Source organism: Mustela nivalis, assembly GCF_964662115.1.
Source record: "Mustela nivalis genome assembly, chromosome: 6".
Classification (NCBI taxonomy): Eukaryota; Metazoa; Chordata; class Mammalia; order Carnivora; family Mustelidae; genus Mustela; species Mustela nivalis.
Window position 1 is genome coordinate 98,796,697 of NC_139025.1, and position 23,272 is coordinate 98,819,968.

The following is a 23,272-nucleotide window of genomic DNA, read 5'->3' on the forward strand; positions in this document are numbered from 1 at the left end:
TTTAAAAACAATATTTTTGGGTAGAGCTGGAGGTAATCTCCCCAAACCACCTAGCCCTATACCCCTGCTCTACAAACAAAGAAACTGAGTTCCAATAGGAGGAAGGGACCAGCCCAGGATCCTCCACCTACAGTTTAAGAGTCAGAAATGGAAAGTCTTGGCTTTTTCAAAGTCTGTCAGTGTGTCAGCCAGGAATCCCAATGGGAGATTCCTCTACAGTTTGGACCACAGGGGTCATTAACCCCAACCATCACGGGGGAGGGAACAGGAGATATTTTGATGGGCTGTTTGGGGGCAAATTCCCAGCGTCTTTACAATCCACATCCCACCTCCAGCCATTCTTACCTTGGTTTGTCTTTGGCACTGACTGCTTGTGGCATAACATCCATCACATTGGAAAGCACCATGTCTGTTCCATGTCTATCTTCTCCATCAGACTGTAAGCTTCTAAAAGCCATCTTCATAGTGCCAAGACCATTAATATAGTAAGTGCTCAACACATATTTGTTGAATGAATGAGCAAATAAGAGGATGGAGGCATGTATGTTTAGACAGATGGATGGGTAAACTAACTGGTATTTTCCCAATGGACAAGATTTCAATTCAGTGTTGTAGAAAGTTCCCAGTATCTAGAAACAAAAGGGGATGGTTAAATCTGAGTCCACTGTTTACCAGCCATATGACCTTATGCATATCACACAACATATGCCTGGTTCTTGGCAAGTGCCAGGCCCTGTATTAAATGCTCACCTCATAGTGTCTCATTCAAAACCCACAAATAACCAATGAACCAGGCACTGTTATTCTGATTTTAAGATGAAGAAACAAAGGTGCAACCAGGTTAAGAAACAGTGATGTAAAGCTTGAAATTAAGGTTCACTATCATGAGCTGCATGATATCTGGTGAAATTAAAAGGACCCCAAATGGCTTAATGGCTAGCTCCCCTCTGCTCTCATGGATAAGCTTCTTTAGCCAACTCTTCTTATCAGACAGGCCAGGTGCAATTCTTACTTCTCTCTGAATAGCACACTTTAGTTCCCTGCCAGACCACAGAACTATACAAACAAGCCAGTCATGGTGAACCAGGAGGCACCATACACTCTTGAGGCTACGAAGTCTGCTTCCCTCCACTCCAGTTGTTCATCCTGATCCCAAGTGAGACCCCTTGTGGTCCTGCATGGTGGTGGTATCCTCCTCCATAGGCTGTGAGCATAGATATCTAGTAAATACTGTTGGTCTCGTCACCTAGTGTGTGTTTAGCCATCCCCATAACCTTAGGGTAGTAATCTCTCCCTCACCAATAGGGTGAAGAGGTCATCAAAATAGAGAGTTGCCCAAGATCAAGGACTACTAGTTAGCCATAAAGCTGGGACTTGAACCCTAGCATCTGATGCCAGAGCCTGCAGCCTTTACTTGTGACAAAGTGCTCACAGTTAATATTCAATGATTATTATCTTACAAGTCTGTAGGCAGCATAAGATCAAGAGCAAGGTCTTATTCAGAACTGTCTCCCCAGAGCCTAGCACCAGGAGTATTAAGCACCAAGAGTAGTAATGGATAATTCAATAAAGTTTTATAAGAAAATAAGTGGATGGGCAAACTTCACATTTCTGAACTTCAATTTCTTCATTTAAAATGTTAGAATAGTCCATTTACCTTGCTAGAAATAGTTTATTTTAGAGGGTAAAATCTGTAGCTTTGGAACCAGATGACTTGGTTTAAATCCAAGTTTCAGGGGCACTTGGGTAGCTCAGTCAGTTAAGTGGCTGCCTTTGACTCAGGTCATGATCCCAGGGTCTTAGAATGGAGCACTGCATTGGGCTCCCTGCTTGGCGGGAAGCCTGCTTCTCCCTCTCCTGCTCCCCCGTGCTTGTGCTCCCTCTCTTGCTGTGTCTCTCTCTCTCTGTCAAGTGAATAAATAAAATTAAAAATAAATAAATAAATAAATAGTAAAAAATAAATCCATGTTTCACCCATCATGTAACCTTGGACAAGCTCCTTAACACTCTGTGATTCAGTTTTGCCATTATAAAATGAGGATGATAATAGCACCAACCTCACCGAGTCTAAATGAGGTCATGTATGTGAGCAGTCAATAACGTTAGCTATTACGATTGATTTATTGGCTAATTGTGAAAAACATGTCAGAATGTGTATGTAAAGACTCAAAAGAATGTGTGGAATGGGTGGCTTGTCTTTGGTAATGTTCTACCCTTACTACCAATCCCCTGTGGTGAATATTGCCCAGTAGCCATTCTGCTCCTTCCTTCTTCCTTCCTAATAGAACCCCAATTTTATTGAAGAATTGGTCTTTCCCCCACATGACGCAAGGAAAGATGGTCCCATTCCCAGCTAGAAACAGATCATGGCTAGTCTAATTCCTTCCGGTAATTTTATTTCCTTTGCCAGTGATTGGTATAGGAGAGGGCATGTGACCCAATCCTGCCCAGTGAAAAAAAAGGAGAGATGAGGGGAGGTGTGTTGGTCTTCCCGTTTTTCCTCTGGATCTTTCAGTGGTTGGATGAGACCAGTGGAACTTTAGCTGCCATATTTTGCCAGCCTGAGGACAATGAGAGGTAAGAGGCAGAGGAGCAGCTAACATTCCAATGACCTCTGTCTGAGGATCCTCTACCTTGGGGCTTATTATTTTGTGAGTGATAATACATTCAGTCATTATTTAAACCCATTTGGGTCCAATTTTCTGCTGCTTGCAGACAGAGCATCACAATTATTGTAATTCTTCTTGTACTTGGCACCCTCATACTCTTCCTATTGCAATCGATTGTTTTCAATTGATTTTTCTCTCAATCTCTCATCACATTTGAGTGTAGTTAAATTTTTATATGTGCCCTCTCTCTCTCTCTCTCTCTAGACTTTAAACTTAGGGATGGGGGAAGGTGTCTGGTCTACTTACCATTATATCTTTAGGGCCTAGATCAGTGCCTGAAACATAGCCAACACTGAATATTTATTGAATAAATGAATCAATTAATTTCCTAGTCGATGAATTGTTATTAGAAAATACTAGGTAAAATCAAGATCACAGAGATACTCACTTTTGAATAAAAAATTCTAGAAGGTTTACTAGAAAATTCTTGCTGTGTTTTATGAGATATTAAAGGATGTCTTGAGGAAATGATATTGTCATATTTTGGATTACACTTCCAGTGTTGGCAGATTGAATAACGTAGACAAGTTTCCTTCTGAGGAAAATTCAAAAAACTGGACAAAATATTTTCCAAAAACCAGCTTGTAAGGATGGGAAAGCTATCAAGGTAGTAAAAATATTACTGGACTGAGGTCTGCAAGAGGAAGGAAGCCCAGAGAGGGGAGCTTGGCATTGGGACTCCCATTGCCCTGGGGGCATTTGCAAATCCAGAAGACACAGCTGAGAGACTGGGAAATATTTTTGACCATACCTGTGGGTAGGGGGAAAAATGTAGTTCAGGATCGGCAAAAGTGGGGACCATAGTAAACCTCTAACATTTTAAACCCAGAAGGGCTATACCCGAAGAGTAAAGGTGAACTACTAGTAAACCAGCCCTCACATAGACTGAAATACAGCTCCTAAACATTTGGGGACCCAAGAAAGTCTCAATCCCAAAATATTATTAACATTATTAACAGTATTTGAGTGATCTAAATGACCTTGGGAGCATAGCAGAAGCAAATAATCTTTTCTGGAACATAAAATTCAAGCTCTCAATTTATTTTCATAATTTCCCAGCCCATTGACCTATGCAAAATCAAGGATAGCCAGTCCCATGAGAGATAAGACATCATACATGAAGATCAGGAGGAAAAACATACAATAGAAGCAGACCATAATGACTCTGGTTGATCAGACCAGACCCAGAGTTTAAAGTAATGAAGTTTCCTATATTTGGAAGATAAAAGACAAGATTTAACATTTTAAAAGAGAACTGTAAAGAACCAAATAGAAATTCTCAAAATAAAAAATTAAATAATCCAAATAAAGAATTTAAAGAATAGGTTTGAATAAGCTGGGGCAAGGCCTGATAAATTGGAAGATAAGGCCATATATATATATATATATATGGAATGTAACTTAGAAAGAAAAATATAATAAAAAAAATGCAAAGATGAGAAGCATAAAGAATACTGTCCTAGTCCATTCAGGCTGTTATAACAAAAATACCACAGACTAGGTGGTTTAAACAGAAAACATTTATTTCTCACAGCTGGGAAGTCCAAGATCAAGATACCAACAGATTGGTGTCTGGTGAAGGCCTGCTTCCTGGCCATCTCTCACCATGTCCTCATGTGGCAGAAGCACACATGAAGTGTCTTTTATAAGGACATAAATCCTATTCATGAGGCCACCGTTGTCATGACCTAATCACCTACCAAAGGCCCCACCTCTTAATACTGACATATTGGAGTTGGGATCTCAACATATACTCTTGAGGCAATACAGACATTCAGTCTATGACAGATACATGATAAATTCTAATAAATGTCCCAGTGGTAGAGGAGAGACAAAATGGGACAGACACAATATTTGAAGAGGTAAGGGCTAAAGTTTCCCCAAACTGATAAAAGGCTTGAATTAAGTTTTTTTAAAAGGCCAAATTAATCTCAGTAGGATAAACAAAAAGAAATCTACATCACAGGAAAATTTTTTAAAATCAAAAGAAAAATCTTAAAGGCATCTATAGGGAATTAGACATTTTACCTTCAAAGGAACAATGATTAAACTGAGAATTGACTTCTCATCAGAAATAACAAGAATCAGAAGACAATGGAATGATCATTTCAATGTGATAAAAGAAAAAATATAATGCCCAGAGAAAACATCCTTCAGGAATAAAAATGAAATAATCATTTTCATACAAACAAGAACTGAGAGAATTTAACACCAGAAAATGCAGTCCTAAAGGAAATGCTAAATGGCATTCTTCTGGCAGAAGGAAAATGATCCCATATGAAAAGTCAAAGATGCAAGAAAAGCAACAAAAATGGAAAATATGTGGACAAATCCAAATATTGACAGGCTGTAAGAAAATAATAAAGTATCATGATTTTTAAAATATGGAGAGAATTAAAATAAACAAAAACAATTGTGTATAATCATGAAGGTAGCAACTGCAGTGCAAATGCTCTGAAGTTCTTGCATTGTCTGGAAGAAGATAAAAGCGCTTTTTCATATTAGACTTTCATAAATTAAAGATGCATGCTGGAATCTCTAGGGAATCATTAACGCCTAGCAAATTTCTTTATTACTTTCCACCTAACAAAGTGGGGGAAAGAATAATTACAAATGATCTATCCAAAAGAAAGTAAGAAAAGAGAGGAAAAAAAGGAGCACACACTTCAGGCAGGACAAATAGAAAATACTAAGATGGTAGATTTAAACTCAAATATAGTGAAAATTAAATGTAAATGGACTAAGTGCTCCATTGAAAGCTTAACATTAAATTTTAAAATAACTAAATGCTGCTCACATGAGATATGTGTAAAATACAAAGATATAGAAAGTTGAAAGCAAATAAATGAAAAAATATTCCATGCATACACTAACCAAAAGAAAGCTAGTGGAATCATGTTAAGATCAAAAAGTAAATGTTGTCAAAAGGCATAACTAAAGATAGACATTTTGTCACAAGAAAAGGCTCGAGCAACTAGAAGATATGACAATTCTACATTTGCACGTACCTGGAGACTTAGCTTCAAAATCTATAATGCAAAAATGGACAGATCTATAAAAGAGAGATGTATGATTCTGCAGACTTCCTGGGAGATGATTTTTGGTTTTACTGTAAGCGAATAACACTTACTCTGTGCCAGGCACTTTTCCAAACACTTGACATGTGTGAACTCATTCAATCTTCACAATAGTCACATGAGATAGGTATGCTTTCGTATAGGTTAGAATTCTAAAAAACCAAGAGCTTAAGGCACTTGCCCAAAGTCACAGAATTCATGTGTCAGGGCTGCGATTTAAAACCAAGCATTCTAGCTCGAGTCTTGGTGAAACATAGCAGGAAACATTAACTCTACCCTCTCTGTAACTGACAAAATACACAGGCAAAATTTTACCAGAGTAGAAGAGTTGGACATGGCCATGAGACTCTCTGTTATAGGAGCTCTGCTCAGCCCAAGTTTTATGGCACAGTTATGTCCAGTGGTGGACTGTCAGGAGGTTGATATGAGATCACACCTGTTCATAAAATGGTAAACGCTATACAAATATTTGTTCCATTGTTTGACTCTTGGTCTTCTATTGTTGGGATTTTTTTTTATTGTAATCCCTTCAGATCCTAATTATGAAGTTAGAGGATAAACAAGCAATAAATTGTTATTGTTGTATCACAGTTTACACAGCTGGGTATGAAAATGTTTCTGTAAATGCAATCTGATTGAAACATACTAGAGGACCACATGCTGATGATAGTATGGCATTTTTTTCAGCCTGCTGGTGTGTAATTCAGGCTCTGGGATATCAACACAGGCTTGCTGAAGGATGGTATGGCCAGAGGGCTAGTATGGGACCTTATGTACATTGCTGACCTTGGGCCTCCATGTCCTTGTTCATCCAGTAAACATGCCTACTCGAAACTGCCCCCACCACTCTCACAGGGCCTTCAAGGAAGGTTCTCAGAGACCTAATCGGGGAAAGTCCTTTGAATTACATACAGAGCTAAACAAATGTCAGGCATTGTTAACAATCTCAAATGGTGCGGATAGCTTGACTAGTCTGCTTTACGCTGTTTCATATGTTGTTAATAATAAAAAACTAACATTTATTGTGAGCTTGCCATGTGGCAGGCACTGTGCCAAACCCTTTATAGCCCCTGGTTCAGCCCTGCCTCACGACAACCCAAGAGGCAGACAGATCCAGCCAGATCACGTAAGGCGATCTCCAGGCTCCACCACTCACCAGTTGACTGTCCTTGAGCAGGTTATGCTCCCCCTCATGCCTTAGTTTTCTCATCTGTAAAATGGGAACAATGATAGCCCCAACTTCGGAGAGCTGTCGGGATTATTCAACGAGATGATACACCTCAAGTGCTGAGAATTGTGTCTGGCACTTGGTAAGTGAATTACTGGAGCTTGTTTCATCGTTTCCACTTGAAATGGTCACCCACCTGATGCCAGGCCAGGCTGGGATCCTAATCTAGTCTCTCTGGGCCCTGAGCCTGCATGTGTAACCACTACACTCCCTGCACTCTACAGCCTCATGAGCAATGTCAGGGTCCCCAGCCATTTACAGGGTCTGTCTGAAGCTCTGCAAACACAAACACAAACCAACCCCTTTCCTTGCAATAATCCTACACTCGATGCTTAACTTTTGGCCTACACGGAGGGCTGGTGGGGTTAAGAGGTCTTTAAGCCCAGATTTTGCACCCACATTTTGCTCACTAATGCTCAGCAGAGAAAAAAAAAAGGCTCACAGAAGCATTTGCTACCCAAATGTCAACTAAAACATCTCCACTCCCCATCCCTCTCCCCACATCTGCAAACACCACCTCTTAGCCTCTGCCCCCAGCTGCAAATTGCCTGGGAGATGTTTATTTCTAATACATGCTTTAGGATGAGCAGCAGCAGCTGGAAAAGTCTGGGGACAGCCTTCCCCGGCAGCACGGAGGTCTGTCCTCTTTCCAGAAATACGTGTAGACAAGCAGTCTCCGAGAAAGCCCCCACTGGTGGCTGACCCAGCCTGGCAGGTATGTGATCACAGGGATGTGGCCAACCCCTCATGCCTGTGGCAGAAGGGGAGGTAGAGGGAGGTAGCAGCCGTTTAAAATTCTAGTCTCTGGGTTTAGCGAGGCTGGCTGGAGACAGAAGTAGACCAATAGAGGGTTTGTCACTGGTTATACTGTCAAGAACATTTTCTTTTTTTATGGTTTTTTTTGGGGGGTTGTGCTCCCCTATCTCTTCTCTTGGACTTCCAAGATCAGGTGTACAACTTGTGATGTTCAGAAACCTCTACATGCCTTTCCAGGCTGAGGGCATTAGCCGAGGCCTAGGACCAACTCTCAGCTAAATGGGGAAACAGGGTATGCTCTTCCCCAACCCTCTCAGCAGCCTCTCTGACGGGCTGCTTTCTGCTGCTGTGGCCTCCAGTTGCCCGAGGGCTGGTTCTTCTGATCCACATTTGCTGCAGATCCCTTTCTTGTCCCTCTTAAAGCTCCTTCTCTGTTCAGGACCTTGGGGAGTGAAGGGCTGATATTCATTGAACAGATTCATCCACTTCCCAAGTGGAATTGAATTTTCTTTTCCAAAGAGTGCACCTGGAGTCAGAAACTCAGACAGCAGAATTTCCAGCATTCCCAGGCATCCCAGGTGTTAGGACAGATGTGAGAAAGTCAGGAGGTCCAATAGTTGGCAAGGTTTGGGGCTACTCTCAGTGTCCCTCCCGTGTCCCCTGGGTTCCAGGCTTAGTCTGCCACTTTCTAGCTACAAAACTTGGATCCGGTTGCTTTACTCCTCTAAATCTGGCAGTAGACCCTGATAGAATTTAAGTGCGAGTGTTCTGTGATGGGGGTGGGGCGATGGGAAGGTGATCCCAGAGAGCAACGTCAAGGGAATGACAAGAGAGAGAAGGGAGGGAAGCCCTTACAGGGTGCAGCAGTGAGCAGGTGGCCACGGCGGGCAAACAGGGCTCAGTTCCGCCGGGCTCCCTGGGACACCGTGGAATATTCCTCAGAGTGATCCCTCAGGAGGGATATCTTCATCTGTTTGGCCTGCTCTGTCAAAAATGCCACAGACTGGGTGGCTTATGAACAAGAGGGATGTGTTTCTCAGAGCTCTGGAGGCTGAGAAGTCCAAGATCAAGGAGCCAGCAGATTCCGTGTCTCCCGTGTCCTGCTTTCTGGTCCGCAGACAGCGTCTTCTAGTCGTATCCTCAGATGGCGAGAGAGGCAGGGGCATTCTCAGTCTTTTTTAGTAAGCACGCTAATCCCATTCATGAGGGCTCCACCTTCACGACCTAATCCTGTTCCAAAGGCCCTCACCTCTTAATAGTTAGGGATTAGGATTCAACATAGAACTCTGGGGAGGGGGAGACAAGCATTCAGCCCCTAGTAAAGGCTGTGGGAGCTGGGGTACTCATCCGTCATTGGTTGGGGACTGCTCCCACTGATTCCCCAACACTCCCAGCCTGCTGACAGAGCTCCAGAGTCAGGGAACACAGAGAACCCACTGGGGGTTGCAGCTGGAAGCCTCAGGATGTGGCATTCACAGGAATGACAAGGGCCAAAGGAATACCTGAGAATACTGACAGTTGCCTGCAAAGCTGCCCGTGTGGTGGGAACAGAAGGATAGGACGAGACGGTGCAGGACACTCGGTCCAGAATCTGGTCCGCGGTCAGGGATGCTCAGCGACAGTAGCAGGTCCTGGTATTCACTTTCCGGGCGTGCTAAGTACTAGCCACTAGACAAGAGCATGTGATTTGTTTCAGAGAGAGGCAGGAAACACTCTAGGGAAGGCAGGAGTAAGTCCCATTGCACAGACTCTGAAGAGCCCTGAGGGCACAGGTTAGATCCAGTAGGCAGGGCTGGGAGGAATGCAAGGTTCAGTGCTGAGCACAAGGAATGGTACCCACCAAAGCCGAGGAGGAAAAAACAGCATCTTTATGGAAGCCCAAACATTGGCCGTGAAAGCTCACAAAGTCTTGGGGAAGCATGAAGGGAGGATATCCGAAAGATGATCTGGGAGTGTTGGCTCCTCCTTCACAGAACCTTCCTGAATGGGCCAAAGGCCACAGGCTTCTGTCTCCCGGACTTGTTTGGATACAGATCTCCCTGCCCTTCCCCAATCTCACTCAAAAACCTCTGAAGCCTTCTTGTTATCAAACGAAGGCTGATTAAAAATACCCTACGATGGGACCAAAATTATTTCCACCCTTTATCTTTTAACCCACCTTCCCCCCAAATCCCTAAGATTTACCACTCCCCCCCCCCTGGAATTTGATCTGCCCCCAAAGTAAAGGCTAAAAATATAAAAGCTCTCTCTGGGCCTTTTTAGAGCCAAAGGTCATCCTTCGGGAGCTCTGTCCCTGGCATCTGAGCCAAGGATGCCCTGACTTGTAACTCAGATTTCACCTGAAAGTGGGAGAAAGAATGATGAGGAACCAACCCTGTTTCAAAATGCTCTCTCCAAAATGCACAGGGTGATCTGTACATTTGAGGTTTTCTTGGAGTAACGTGTCTCTTCCTTAACATGAATTTGGACGGTGCTGGATGGGAAGAGTGTATTTATGCCGGCACAGTTGTGTGTGCATGCGTGCAACCATGCACATGTGCATGTACCTGCGTGTTTGGCCCGATCATACCCGCTAGAATTTGCTTATCGAATGGCCCAGCTCCCACTCCCTGGACAAGTGGCACCCTTGCCCTGGTCTGTGCACACAGTTGAGAATCCCTTTCTCTGCTCCACATCCTTGTCTGCGACTCTCCTGAGTCCATCTTTACCCTAGAGTGTTCCATCCAGACCCTTAACCTTCACGGCCTCTCCTTGACTTCTCAGCGGAGCCGGGGCTGGGATGAAGGTCCTAGACAGCCACCTGGATGGTGCGGATGGCTAAAGGAGTTCCGTTAGTCTGTACTGAGAGCCCATTGAAAGCAGGTGTCCTTCATAGTGTTCTCGCTGTGACGTTTAACCCTGATGTCGCCCTTCCTGTCTGGTCCATGGTCAAGGGTTTCTCTCATCTAAGCTGCATTAGAAATAGCTTTTCCATTAGGATGTTGACTGCTACCTCGAGACTTTCAAAGCAATTTTTATTCTCCCACACCCTCTGGCATATTTTTCTTCAAAAGGATGTTTCTTCATCTATCTTGTGTGTCTGTTTGTGTTGTGGCCATTACTCCTTCCCCTTTGATATCTTTACTGCAAAATACTGTACATACTTGTGGCTTGAGAAATGGAAATCAGAAAATAACTTCCTGGATTTGGTATAGGTTGTGTACAGGGCTTGGTCCCAGTAGGAATCTCAGTCCCTAACCCTTGGCTCAGCACAACGTTTGGAAGATGGGAACATTCCCCCCCACCCCCACTCCAACATTTAGGATGATCGAACTTTTGACTTTAAGTGGAAACCAGCTGGGGCAAACATCAGCTACTGGGGTAAACACAGTCATTCAAAGCTAACCTCATTCACTCTTTAGCAAGGATGAGACCTGGCATGACAAACTGAAACATAAGGCCATTTGTGCGTGACACAATCACCTTCCCATCATCCCCATTATTGGTCTGGAACAGTGACATGTGTCATTCAAACAGCAGATAACAAAAGCAATCCTGTAGCTTTCTTCTACTTTGTTTTTTGCCGTGGAATTTGTTATCTCTCTCTCTCTCTCTTTTTTTTTTTTTTTTTTTTGGCAGATGATGTGTCTTCCCAGAGACTATAAGTTTGCTGAAGTTTATCTTAATTTAAAAAGAGAGTCTGTATTTCCAACCAACAGACAAGGCACAGGAAGAGGGAAGATCTATGAGGGGGGCCTAAGGGGGCAGAGAGGAGCCCAGGAGCCAGGGTGCGGACCCTCCCTCATGATAACATGGTGAGCAGTTGCACTGGAGGCACGTGGGGGCAGAAAACAGAAGGGAGGGGAGAAATAACCAGAGAGTAGGGGATAGACACCTGGCAGGGGACGGGGGAGGAGAATCTTGGAGAGGAAAATTGAAAAAGTGGCAGAAGGTCCAAGAGACAGAGATAGGGGACCAATCTGTCCCAGCTGGCCAGGGATGGCTCTGAATTTGACACTGAAGTCCAGCAACCCAGGAAACCTCTCTGTCTGGCATACTTTGTCATCCCCTCTTTTCTGTTTCCTTTTAGGGAACTGTTTTCCTACAATATGTGGTCTTGGTGGGGCTGTCAGTCATAAAGCCCTTCCCTTCCAACTCCTCAGGGCTGGGCATGTGCACCAGACTTGGCCAATTATAGTACCCTATGGCCCAGCTACTGATTGGTTCTGGAGTAGACATGAATCAAAATCCTGGACTTTCCTGCTGCATCTCGTAGGGAAAGCTGTCTTTCTCCCTTTAGAATCTATGAAGTGTAAGCTTGGGTCTGTTGGCTACATTTTCCTAGCAGGCAGAGAAATCCTGTCTGATGCAGGAAAGGAAAGCAGAGTGAAGCAAATGTAAGAGAAGATAGAGAGAAAAAGATGAGAGTTTCACGTAAGACTCTTGATCCAGCCGTACCTGCAGCACGTCCTGCCTACATCAGCTCATACGCTGCCTTTTCTGCTTGAGTTTGTTTGTGTAGAGTTTCTGTTCCTTGCAACTGAAATAATCCTCACCAGTACAGTGTTTTTATCTATAAAAGTGAATATAATTCCTTGCAGGACTCTTGTGAGCATTAAATTGGATCGTAGGTGTCAAAGGGATTTCAAAATTGGTAAAACACCATGTACCCCCTCATACATTGTGGGTAGGAATGTAAAACAGTGCAGCCACAGGTGGTTCATTCTTCCAATGATTAAGCATAAAGTTACCACACTACTCAGAACTCCACTCCCAGGTATATATCCAAGAGAACTGAAAACATATGTTCACACAAAAACCTATACACAAGTGCTCATAGCAGCATCATTTGCAATAGCCAAAAGGTAGAAACACGCAAATATCTTTCACCTGATGAGTGGATAAATAAAACTCAGTATATCCATGCAACAGAATGTTACTTAGCAATAAAAAGGAATGAGGTACTTATCCTTGCTGCCAGAGGGAGGAGCCTCAGATACGTTATGCTAAATGAAAGAAGTCAGACACCAAAGACTATGTATGATATGATTCCATTTACAGGAAATGTTTAGAATAGACAAACCCACCCAGACAAAAAAGTAAATCTGTGGTTGCCAGGGACTTAGGTGACGGAATGGGGAGTAAATGCTGATGACTACAGAGTTTCTTTGGTGGGGGGGTGTCACGACAATAAAATTAGTGGTAATAGTTGCACAATGTTGCAAATAAACTAAAACTTGCTGAATTGCGTGGCGAATTTCATGGTATGTGAATTATCTCAAGAAAAATAAATATGCTACATACCCATGTGGGATTAGTATTATTCTTATCACTGCTCAACTCAAATCCCAGCTTCCACAAAGCCCTTCATCCAATTCTCTGAGCTTCTCCAGTCAGACTGTTGGTCACGCATTCTCCCCCATACGCTGCTGCCCTGTGTGATTTTCACAAAGTATAATGGTCATTAACGAATACGTTATTAAAATAAGTGATTAAATAATAAATAACGATCTCATCCATAAATATGAGGTTGTGTCTTGTCTTCTCGGCTCTATCCCTTGCTCCTCCAATGTGAGCCCCTCTTGTGTGTTTTGCACACTTGCACTCTTGTGTGTTGTGTGTTTGCTGAAAGAGGGAAGGCACATCTTTCCCCCCTCCCCCACCTCACCAGATTACAGAAAGGCACACATACTCTATTCAGGACTCCCATGGCCCTGATGAGGACAATGAGAGCTAATGACCGGAAGAACAGCCGAATTGTTACACAAGCCCCTTCAGCAAGCAGTGTTTGGTGCTTTGGGCAACCCCCATATAGGTGGAGTTTGAGAACCACCAAAGAAAGTCTGAATTTGTGTGAGGCAAGAACGTAGTTTGCAGCTCCTTAGATCACTGTTCCCAGTTAGGATGCTCTAAGTTCAAGTCATCCTGAGTCAAACCTACTCAAACAATAAAGGGGCCTCATTGGTCATAGGACTGGAAAGTCTTCAGGGGAACACGCTGATGGGGTGGCTTAATTCAGGGGCTCAACAAGACCCTCCTGGACTTGGTCACTCCATTCTGCCATCCAGCATCTGTCTGCCTCACCCCAAGCCCAGATTTCCTTTCCTCACCCCTATGAGCTTCTGGGCCTACAGGAGTCTGTCTCACGTCCCCTGGGAGGGGACGTGAGAGTAGGAGAAGGGAGGAGCGAATTAGTTAGTTCATTTTTTCTTCCTTCATTCATTCCAGGAGAATCAGAAGAGCAAGAAATCTTGTTTCCTAGAAAAGAAAACCTTCTTCCTTTTTCTTCTCACATTTTCCTTTCTTCCCTTTCATTCCCTGGCTGAAGCCAGGGGATGGCAATACATCGATTCATTTCGGCCTAAACCACGTGCCTCCCCCCAGCACACATGCACATACCCCTTCCAGAGATGGAATCAGCTTTCCCCAAAGTCTGTGGACCAGAGGGAGAGGTGAGGTTGCCCAAACAACAACCAGCATAGCTAGAAGGGAGCAGTTTGGGCGCAACACCCATTACTACACTTGCATGAAGCTGGACCTTCTCAAAACCCACCTCATCCTCCAGGACCCAGCCTGAATGGCAACTCCTCTGGGAAGCCCTTCCAGTCCCTTCCAGACCGAAGTTCTACCCTCTGAGCCTCCCCTCACATCACCTGTGCTGGTTCACCTATTCATCCAACCATCCATCCTACTATGTGTTCCTGGATGCTCAGCGGTGAACCAAACAGCGATTTCTACCTTAATGGAGTTTTCGGTCTGGACAAGGAGAGAAAAGTTAATGCTTCTACCAACTGAGGCATAGCTTCTCTACTAAGAAGTGCAGTGAAGGGGAGAGAGAGAGAGAACGGACCTGTACCCTGGTGCGGATCTGGGTTCGGGAGGTGGTGAAGGAAGGCTTTGGGGAGGAGGTGAGGCGGGGTGCCTGCTCTAGCTTTCACGACCTGGGCCATCCCACCCTCTGCCTCAGTTCTCTCCCTTGCGGGACAGGGCAGCCTCCGCACTCACCAGCTGGGGTCCAGGTCCCATTTTAAAGTTCGTGCAGCAAACGTGCATGGGATTTAACTGTCCGGGGTAGAACTACTGGGAAGGAAGGCAGCTGCGTTCTAAAGAAGAGCTTCTCTGTTACAGATGTAGGCACGGGTTCCTCCTGGTTGCGTTGGGGTGCCTCAGGTAGGAAGCAGCCAGAGTGCAGGTCAGAAGAAGCACTGGGCCCTTTACATTCCAATCTCCCCGCGGCGGGCCCTCAGGGGGGGACGTTTCAGAATTGACTTGGAGGGACATCTGCTCTCCTGGGCCCACGGAGGCCTGAGTCGTGGCCCGGTGTCCCCGGGGCCCCTGAGATAACCCCTCGGAGCTTTGTGAAGCTCTTCCCTCTGGGAAATGGGAATATAAGCCACTCTTCCTGCAGCGACGTGGAATTTGGTAGCGGAGCGTGGAGGGGGACGCCGCACCAGCTCTCCCCGGCAGAGGTGGAGTAGGGGCGCGGGGCTGGGCGTGCGGGACCGGCGCCCGGGCGCTGCACGCCGCCGGCCCAGGTGGCAGAAGGGCCGAGACTGGCCTGGAGCCCGGCGCGAGCGTGTCCGCGCGCTCCTCCCCGCGGCGCGAGCCCTCCCACTTCCTCCGCAGGAGCGGCGGCTGTCAGGGAGCCCGGCGCGCGGCGCACAGTGCAGGCTCGGGGCACCCGCGAGGAGGCTGCCGCTCGGGCTCGCTGCCCCGTCGCCCCGCACCCGGCCCCCGCCGCCGCGCCGCACGCCATGGACCTGCCCAGGGGCCTCCTGGTGGCCTGGGCGCTCAGCCTGTGGCCAGGTACGTTGCCCCCTTGCCTCCGCGTGCCCGTGGGAGCCCCTCGCAAGGTCGAAGCTTGGCCGCCGGGGTGGGGAACCGGGGTCCCCCGGAAAGTGGCTGCAGTTTAGCGGCTCCGCCAAGCTCCGCAACAGAGGGAGGCGCGGCCGGACGGCTTGGAGCCGAGAGTTTGGCGTGTGGGGAAGAGTTGGGGAAGAGTTGGGGAAGGGCGGAAGAGGAGCGCGGAGGGCTGGCGGCTCCGCGGGACACGCTGGCCACTCCAGGCGCCCCGCTGAGGACACTCGAGCGTCCCGGGAGCGCGGAGGGCGCGTGGCCCGCGCTGGGAGGGGACGCGAGGCGCGGAGCAAGCGCCGCCTCGGCCGCCCTCCTGCCAGCGGAGGGAGCCGCCTGAAGTTCGGGGAGCACTACACGGAGGCCCGGAAGGGCTTGGGGGACCTGGGCGCCGCGAGCTGCCCAGAATCCCTCGGTCCGGGGACGGACGAAGCCCCAGGGCGGAGGCCCTAGGCGGTGGCGAGCGGTCGCCGGCCGGGCCAAAGGAGACTGGGGCAGCTCCGCAGCCAGGGCCCGGGGAAAAGTTACCCGATGGTTGGGGTAGGGACGGGGCAACCCGCGCTCGGAATTATGCAGTTATTCGTAATCTGGAGAAGCCGCCGTCGCTGAGAGGCGCGCCGCTCGCCTAATGCAATCCAGGTGTCGGGGCGCGGCAGGGACCTCTGTCCGCAGGGCGCACGACCCGCAGCTAGAGGCCAACCCTAGGCTCTCCGCACTGGGGCAACCAGACTGCGCTTCTCCACTCCCGGCGCCCCGGCCAGACCCGTACCTGTAGCGCCGTTTTACCGGCGGCGACAGCTCTCGGGGCCTCTCGTTTGCGCAGCCGAGTGCCCCGGTGGGGACCAGCGCCAGCCGCGGGTACTGGCCCCCCGGTCTCGCCTCCTCTTCCGCATGGGTTCCGGGCTGGGGCTGGGTCCGGGACCGGGGGTCGGATATGGAGACAGCGAGAGAGGAACCATCAGGAAGCACAGGTGGAGACCCCCCATCCCGGCTCACTCACCGCTGTCCGGGGGTACCTCGGAAACAAGTGCACCCCCCGCCCCCATTGGTCTATAGCAGAGCTTCTGGGAGGGGCTGTAGTTGAAAATGACTCTGGCTGATGGAGTTCAGTCCAGATCCTAGAACCACAAAGTAAACGTTAACGCTTAAAGTTGTTGGAGGAAAGGGGTGTTCTGGAGGACAAAGGAAGAGCTGCCACCAGGCAAGTATTCATCTAGAAACCAGCTGCCAGAGGTGAAGCCCATTCTGTGTCACTTAGGAGGGAAGAGAACTCCAGGAACTGTCTTCTGATCACAAGGGGATCCCTCCGTAGGAAAAGGGAGTGTGCCCCTGTGTGACTCCAGATAGGAGGACTGATCCCACTAGACCCTGAGATGGAATGGCTAGAGTCAGTCTGAACCTCAAGGGACTGAGGGGGAAGTCTTTGCAGTCAGAACGTGTTTTCCATTCTGGCTCTGTTGCCCACCAGCTGTACAACCTTGAGTACATTATGCAATCTCTCCACAGGTTTCCTTCTCTGTGGAATGGAGATGGAAATTCAGACTGAGTTCATAAACTCCAGATAATTGTGTGAGGCACTGTCAGTAAAGCCCTTAACTCGGGCTGGGTGCACAGCAGAACAGAAGCAATGGTTGTTCCTGTTGTTGTTAGTCAAGCAGGAACGGTGGTGAGGGAGGGGGGGTGTGTGTGCTAGGGGAGTGGGGTGAAGGACAGGGACAGAATTTGTGACTCAGAATTCCCTTTAAATGGAGAAAACCGCCCTTGAGTTCTGTCTGGTCAGTTTTGGGTTCTTAAAATATGGGATTCATTAAACATATCAATCAATGTTGGAACGACATCTGCTTGCAAGAAACTGGGGGTGGGGATGAAGTATGTGTGGATCTGGGCCCTGCCTGGCGCTGGGAATGAGGCAAGGCCAGGCAAAGTTAAACAGAGGGAGAAGGGAGTGAACGGCACAGAGAGACTAAGAGCCATGGTTCAAACAAGAAATTCAATTTCACTTGCATTTGCAAGGAAGGCTTCCTGAAGGGGGAGGTATCATTTTAACAGGGTCTTGAAGTCGGTTGATTAGTAAGTTAGAGTGTTATTTCCAGGGACTAATCAAAGAACAAAAAGGTGGATATTATAAAACCACAAGGGTGACCCTAGTTTGGACTCTGAAAATTGGAAAGGTCGTGGGGTCGATGAATCCATTCCCGTGGCTCCGGAGCAAGATTGATATCCATCTCCCAATTGTGTATCACATGGATCCAATGTGAGAATTACCAGGAAGCATGCCTGCTGGTGACGGCACAGTTTGGCTGAGCAGGGGAACAGGGGACCTATCATAAGCCAAGTTGGGAGGGAGTCTGCACTGAAACCATTATGAGTTCAGAGCCTCTGTCTTGCCAGAGCTTCTGCTACAAGCTGGGCAGGCTGATGGGTGGACAAAGCTACCAAGAAAGCAAGAGAAAAAAAGAAATAGACAAGGACAAAGACTTCTATAGCTGACATCCAGAGATAGCAGATCCATTGATAAGAAGTTTCTATCGTAACACATCTGTAGTAAGGGTTGATGAGTGATGATTCTTTTCTTAAGATTTATTTATCTATTTTAGAGAGAGAGAGAATGTGTGTGTGAGTGGCAGGGAGGGGCAGAGGGAGAGGAGGAAAGAAAGCAGACTCCATGCTGAGCACAGAGCTCCACACAGGGGTTCATCTCAGGATCAAGAGATCATGACCTGAGCTGAAACCAAGAGTGGGATGCTTCAGCCATGGAGGCCCCCAAGTGCCCGGATGCATGATGATTCTTTTTAAAACCTCAGTCTTCACGGAGCATCTGTAATCTGCCAAGCCCCATAAAGGCACACAGGGAGATTAGGCACAGTGTGGGGGTGAAGGCGCTGTGGTCTCACAGCCTGGACTGGGTCTGGGCTCTGCCAGTTAGGACTCTGTGCTCTTGGCAAACTACTAAGTGGTTCTGTGCCTCAGCTTTCTCACCTGCAAAATGGGGATGAAAGTAATAGAACTGACAGAGCTAGCCAAAGATTAAATGAGTAAGTGTAAATTAAGGGCTTGGAAAGTCCCAGCACACATTATGTATTCAAGGAGGTTGTCTCTGTTTTCCATCATCATCAGCAACAGTAGCGCTCAAGATACTGACCATTTAGTAAGGAATGGGAGGGTGCACGGAGATGAAACTGCCAAGCCCCAGTCCCAAAGAGAAGTGTAAAGGAAGGGCTGAGGTTGGAGGCTCAGAGGGGCATACATGCCAAGGGCCCAGGAAACCCAAACTTTCCCAGCTCTTCTCCAAAAGACCTGGCCCAAAGTCTTGATCATCATGGGAGTTCAGGGATTGATTGATTGATTGATTGATTTGTCATGGAGTCAGTGTGATCTTAGTGTGAGTGCCTTGTGGCCTTTTGTGGAGCAGAGAAAAACTATGACATTTCATTTCCAGCAGGAAAACCTTGTCTGGAAAAAACACAGGACTAGGCAGCAGGAATGTGCAAAGACTAAAAGGATGTAAGCCCTACTCTCCAGCTTTGGAAGAGCAGAGCAAGAGATGAAGCTTGTCCCTCCCTGCTGGGAGCTTGTCAGGCAAGCCTCTCTGCTACCATCACCAGCTGAAGAGCTTCTAGATCCTTCCGCATGGAAGCCCTTCTACATAGGGCCCTGAAGGGACAGGAGTAGAGTCTCACCTTTTTTCTACTTATACCCATAGCCCAGCCACCCCACCCCGGACCCTCAGAGATGGGCTATCTCCACGCTGTTCTCCTTGTCCTCAGCCACACACACACACACACAGGGCCATGGGCCTTAAGGCATTCAGACAGTGACTCACCTTCTTTATGACCTCTCTGCGGCTCTTTCTCTCCCCTCCTGTAGTGGAAGCTTCCTCCAGCAGCAGGGAACTTCCCTTCCATCCTCTCCTCTTGTTGCTTAGGACAAAACTTTCTTCTCAGCTGGCTTGACTCTTTTTTTTTTTTTTTTTTAATGGTAATGTTTTGTTTTGTTTCTAAATAAAAGCAAAATTGGTATGCAATATTCTATTAATTCCAGGCTACAACATAGTGATTCAACATTGATATACATTACAAAATGCTCACCAGGATAAGTGCCGCTACCATCTGTCATCATATAAAGTGGTGACAATATTATGATGTTCCCTGTGCTGTACTTTTCATCTCCATGACTTATTTATTTTTATAACTGGAAGTTTGTTCCTCTTCATCCCTTTTACCTGCTCGGTCCATCCCTCCACCCCCTTCCCCCCTAGCCAACCAGTTGATTCTCTGTATTTCGGAGTCTATTTCCATTTTGGTTTGTTTGTTCTTTTGCTTTGTTTTTTAGATTCCACCTGTGAACGAAACCATAAGGTATTTGTCTCCGACTGACTTATTTCCCTTTAGCCCAACACCCTGCGGGTATTACCCGTGTTGTTGTGAGTGGTAAGATACCATTGCTTTTTATGGTTGAGTAATCCTCCATTGTGTATGTACGCCACATCTTCTTTATCCATTCAGTGGACATTTAGGTGGCTTCCATATTTTGGCTGCTGTAAATAATGCTGCAATGGGCATGGGAGGACATTTGTCTTTTCATATGAGTGTTTTCATTTCAGGGGAGTAAACACCCAACAGTAGAATTGCTGGCTCATAGAGAAGCTCTATTTTTCACTTTTTGAGGAAACTCCGTACTGTCTCCCGCAGGGGCTGCCCCAGTTTGCACTCCCACCAACAGTGCACAGGGGTTCCCTTTTTCTCCACATCCTCTCCAACACTGGTTACTCCTTGTCTTTTTGATTCTAGCCGTTCTGACAGGGGTGAGGTGATTTCGGAGTATGGTTTGGAATTGCGTTTCCCCGATGAGGCGTGATGGTGAACATCTCTTCATGTGTCTGTTGGCCATCTGGATGTCCTTTTTGGAAAAAGGTCTATTCCGTATATCTGCCTATTTAAAAATCAGATTGTTCATTTTTTATTTAAATGTTGAGTTGTATGACTTCGTATGTATTTTGGGTATTAACCCCTTGTCAGATATATCATTTGCAAATATTTTCTCCCATTTAGTAGGTGTTGATGGTTTTCATTTTGTGGGTGGTTTACTTCACTGTGCTGAAGTTTTTAGTTTGATGTTGTCCCAATTGTTTATTTTTGCTTCTGTTGTCCTTCCATCTGGAGACAGACTGCCCCCTCCCCCCCAAATATTGCTAAGACCAAGGTACAGGAGTTTACTGCCTATTTTTCCTTTAGGAGTTTTATGGTTTCAGGACGTACATTTAGGCCTATCATCCGTTTTAAGTTTGTTTTTGTATATGTGCATTTCCTCTCTCCCCCTGTCTTCCTTCCGTCCTCTCTCCCACCTTCTCTCTCTCCTTCTTTTTTCTTTCTCTTTTTCTTTTCTTTCTTTTTCCTTCCTTCCTTTCCCTCTTTCTTTCTTTTCTTTTTTGCCTACCTTCCTTCCTTCCAGGTAGCTGTCCGGTTGTCCGGACACCATTTATTGAAGAAACTATCTTTTTCCTATTGGATGTTCTTGCTCCTTTGTCATGGATTAATTGACCATATAAATGTGGGTTTATTTCTGGGCTCCCTGTCCTGTCCCACTGATCTATGTGTCTATCTTTGTGCCAGTGCTACATGGTTTTGATTATTACAGCTTTGTGGTATAGTTTGAAATCCAGGATTGTGATACCTCCAGCTTTGTTCTTCTCTCCCAAGATTGTTGGGCTATTTGAGACTTTTGTGCCTCCACACAAATTTTAGGATTATTCTAGTTCTGTGAGTAATGCTATTGGTATTTTGATAGAGATTACATTGGATCTGTAGATTGCTTTGAGTAGTATGGGCATTTTAACAATATTAATTCTCCCAATCTATAAATATACTATATTTTTCACTTATTTGTGTCATCTGTAATCTCTCTCTTGCTTTCTTTCTTTTTTTTCTTTTTTTTTCTTTTGAGAGAGAGAGAGAGAGCAAGGAGGAGGGAGAGAGGGAGAAACAATCTTTTTAAATTTATTATATTTTAGGGGCGCCTGGGTGGCTCAGTGGGTTAGGCTGCTGCCTTCGGCTCAGGTCATGATCTCAGGGTCCTGGGATTGAGTCCCGCATCGGGCTCTCTGCTCAGCGGGGAGCCTGCTTCCTCCTCTCTCTCTCTCTCTCTGCCTGCCTCTCTGCCTACTTGTGATCTCTGTCTGTCAAATAAAATAAATAAAATCTTAAAAAAATAAATAAATAAATAAATTTATTATATTTTATTTAAGTTCACTTTAGTTAACATATAGTGTATTATCAGTTTCAGGGGTAGAATTTAATGATTCATCAGTTGCATACAACACCCAGTGCTCACTGCATCCAGTGCCCTTCTTAATGCCCATCACCTAGTTATCCCATCCTCCCAGCCACTTCCCCTCCAGAAGGCCTCAGTTTGTTTCCTATAGTTAAGAGTCCCTTATGGTTTACTTCTGTCTTTGTTTCTATCTCTTTTATTTTTCCTTCCCTTACCCTATGTTCATCTCTTTTGTTTTTTAAATTCCACATATGAGTGAAATCATACAGTATTTGTCTTTCTCTGACTTATTTCACTTAGCATAGTACCCCCTAGCTCCATCCATGTCATTGCAAATGGCACAATTTCATTCTTTTTGCTGGCTGAGTAATATTCCATTGCATATCTAAACCACATCTTTTTTATCCATTCACCTGTCAAAAGACAGCTAGGCTCTTTCCATATTTTGGCTATTGTAGATAGTCCTGCTATACATATTGTTAAGAATGTGTCCCTTTGAATCATTATTTTTGTATCCTTTGGATAAATACCTAGTAATGCAATTACTGGGTTGTAGGATAGTTCTGTTTTTAACTTTTTGAGGAAACTTTATACGTTTTCCAGAGTGTCTACAGCAGTTTGCATTCCCACTAACAGTGTGAGAGAGTGAATTTTAAGCAGGCTCCATGCCCAGAGTGAAGTCCAGCATAGGGCTCGATCTCACCACCCAGAAGTCATGACCTGAGCCAAAATCAAGAGTAGGATGCTCAACAGAATGAAACACCCAGGTACCCCAATCCTCAGTGTCTTTCATCAATGTCGTACAGTTGTCAGAGTAGAGTTCTTTTACCTCCTTGGGTAAATTTATTAGGTGTTTTATTCTACTTGACACAATTACAAAAGAGATTGTGTTCTTAATTTCTCTTTCTGCTAGCTCATTACTAGTGTATGCAAATGTAACAGATTTCTATATATTTTATATCCTGCAAATTTGCTGTATTCATTTATTAGCTCTACTAGTTTTTGTGGGTTTTGAGAGGACTCTTTAGGGTTTTCTATATATATCCTCTCATTTGCCAACAGTGACAGTTTTACTTCTTTTTTATCAGTTGGGAGACCTTTTATTTCTTTTTCTTGTCTGATTACTGTAGCTAGGATTTTGGATACTATGTTGGATAAAGGTGGCAAAGTTGGTCATTCTTGTCTCATTTCAAATCTTAGAGGAAAAGCTTTTCACTCTTGAGCATGAGGTTGGCTATGGGTTTGTCATCTACCGCCTTTATCCCGTTGGGGTATGTCATGGCATCCAGCAGACTCAGAGAAGGTCAGCTACAAAACAAACTTTTAACATGCACCAATGCATTTCAAAATGGTATTTCTGCTGACCCCCATTACTTCACGCCCCTATTCCCCCCCACACACACACACTACCACCCAACTGTGGGCTGCCATCAAGGATG

The 23,272-nt window shown here is 45.8% G+C and overlaps 1 protein-coding gene and 1 long non-coding RNA gene across 2 annotated transcripts in view; one reads left to right on the forward strand and one right to left on the reverse strand.

The window, feature by feature from the left end:
• Nucleotides 1-527: 527 nt before the first annotated feature.
• On the reverse strand, nt 528-15,167 carry LOC309867885. The gene is made up of 3 exons (XR_014313374.1): nt 14,715-15,167; nt 13,014-13,143; nt 528-629 (listed from the first exon to the last, which is right to left on the reverse strand). It is a non-coding gene; the product is annotated as an uncharacterized lncRNA (long non-coding RNA).
• Nucleotides 15,168-15,347: 180 nt separating this feature from the next.
• The window catches only part of ITGA11 (integrin subunit alpha 11), a 110,647-nt gene continuing 102,722 nt past the window's right edge, over nt 15,348-23,272 (forward strand). The window contains exon 1 of the mRNA XM_082736979.1: nt 15,348-15,515. Within this exon, the coding sequence (XP_082593105.1) occupies nt 15,464-15,515 (52 nt within the window). The 5' untranslated portion in view covers nt 15,348-15,463. The remainder of the gene's footprint in view (nt 15,516-23,272) is intronic.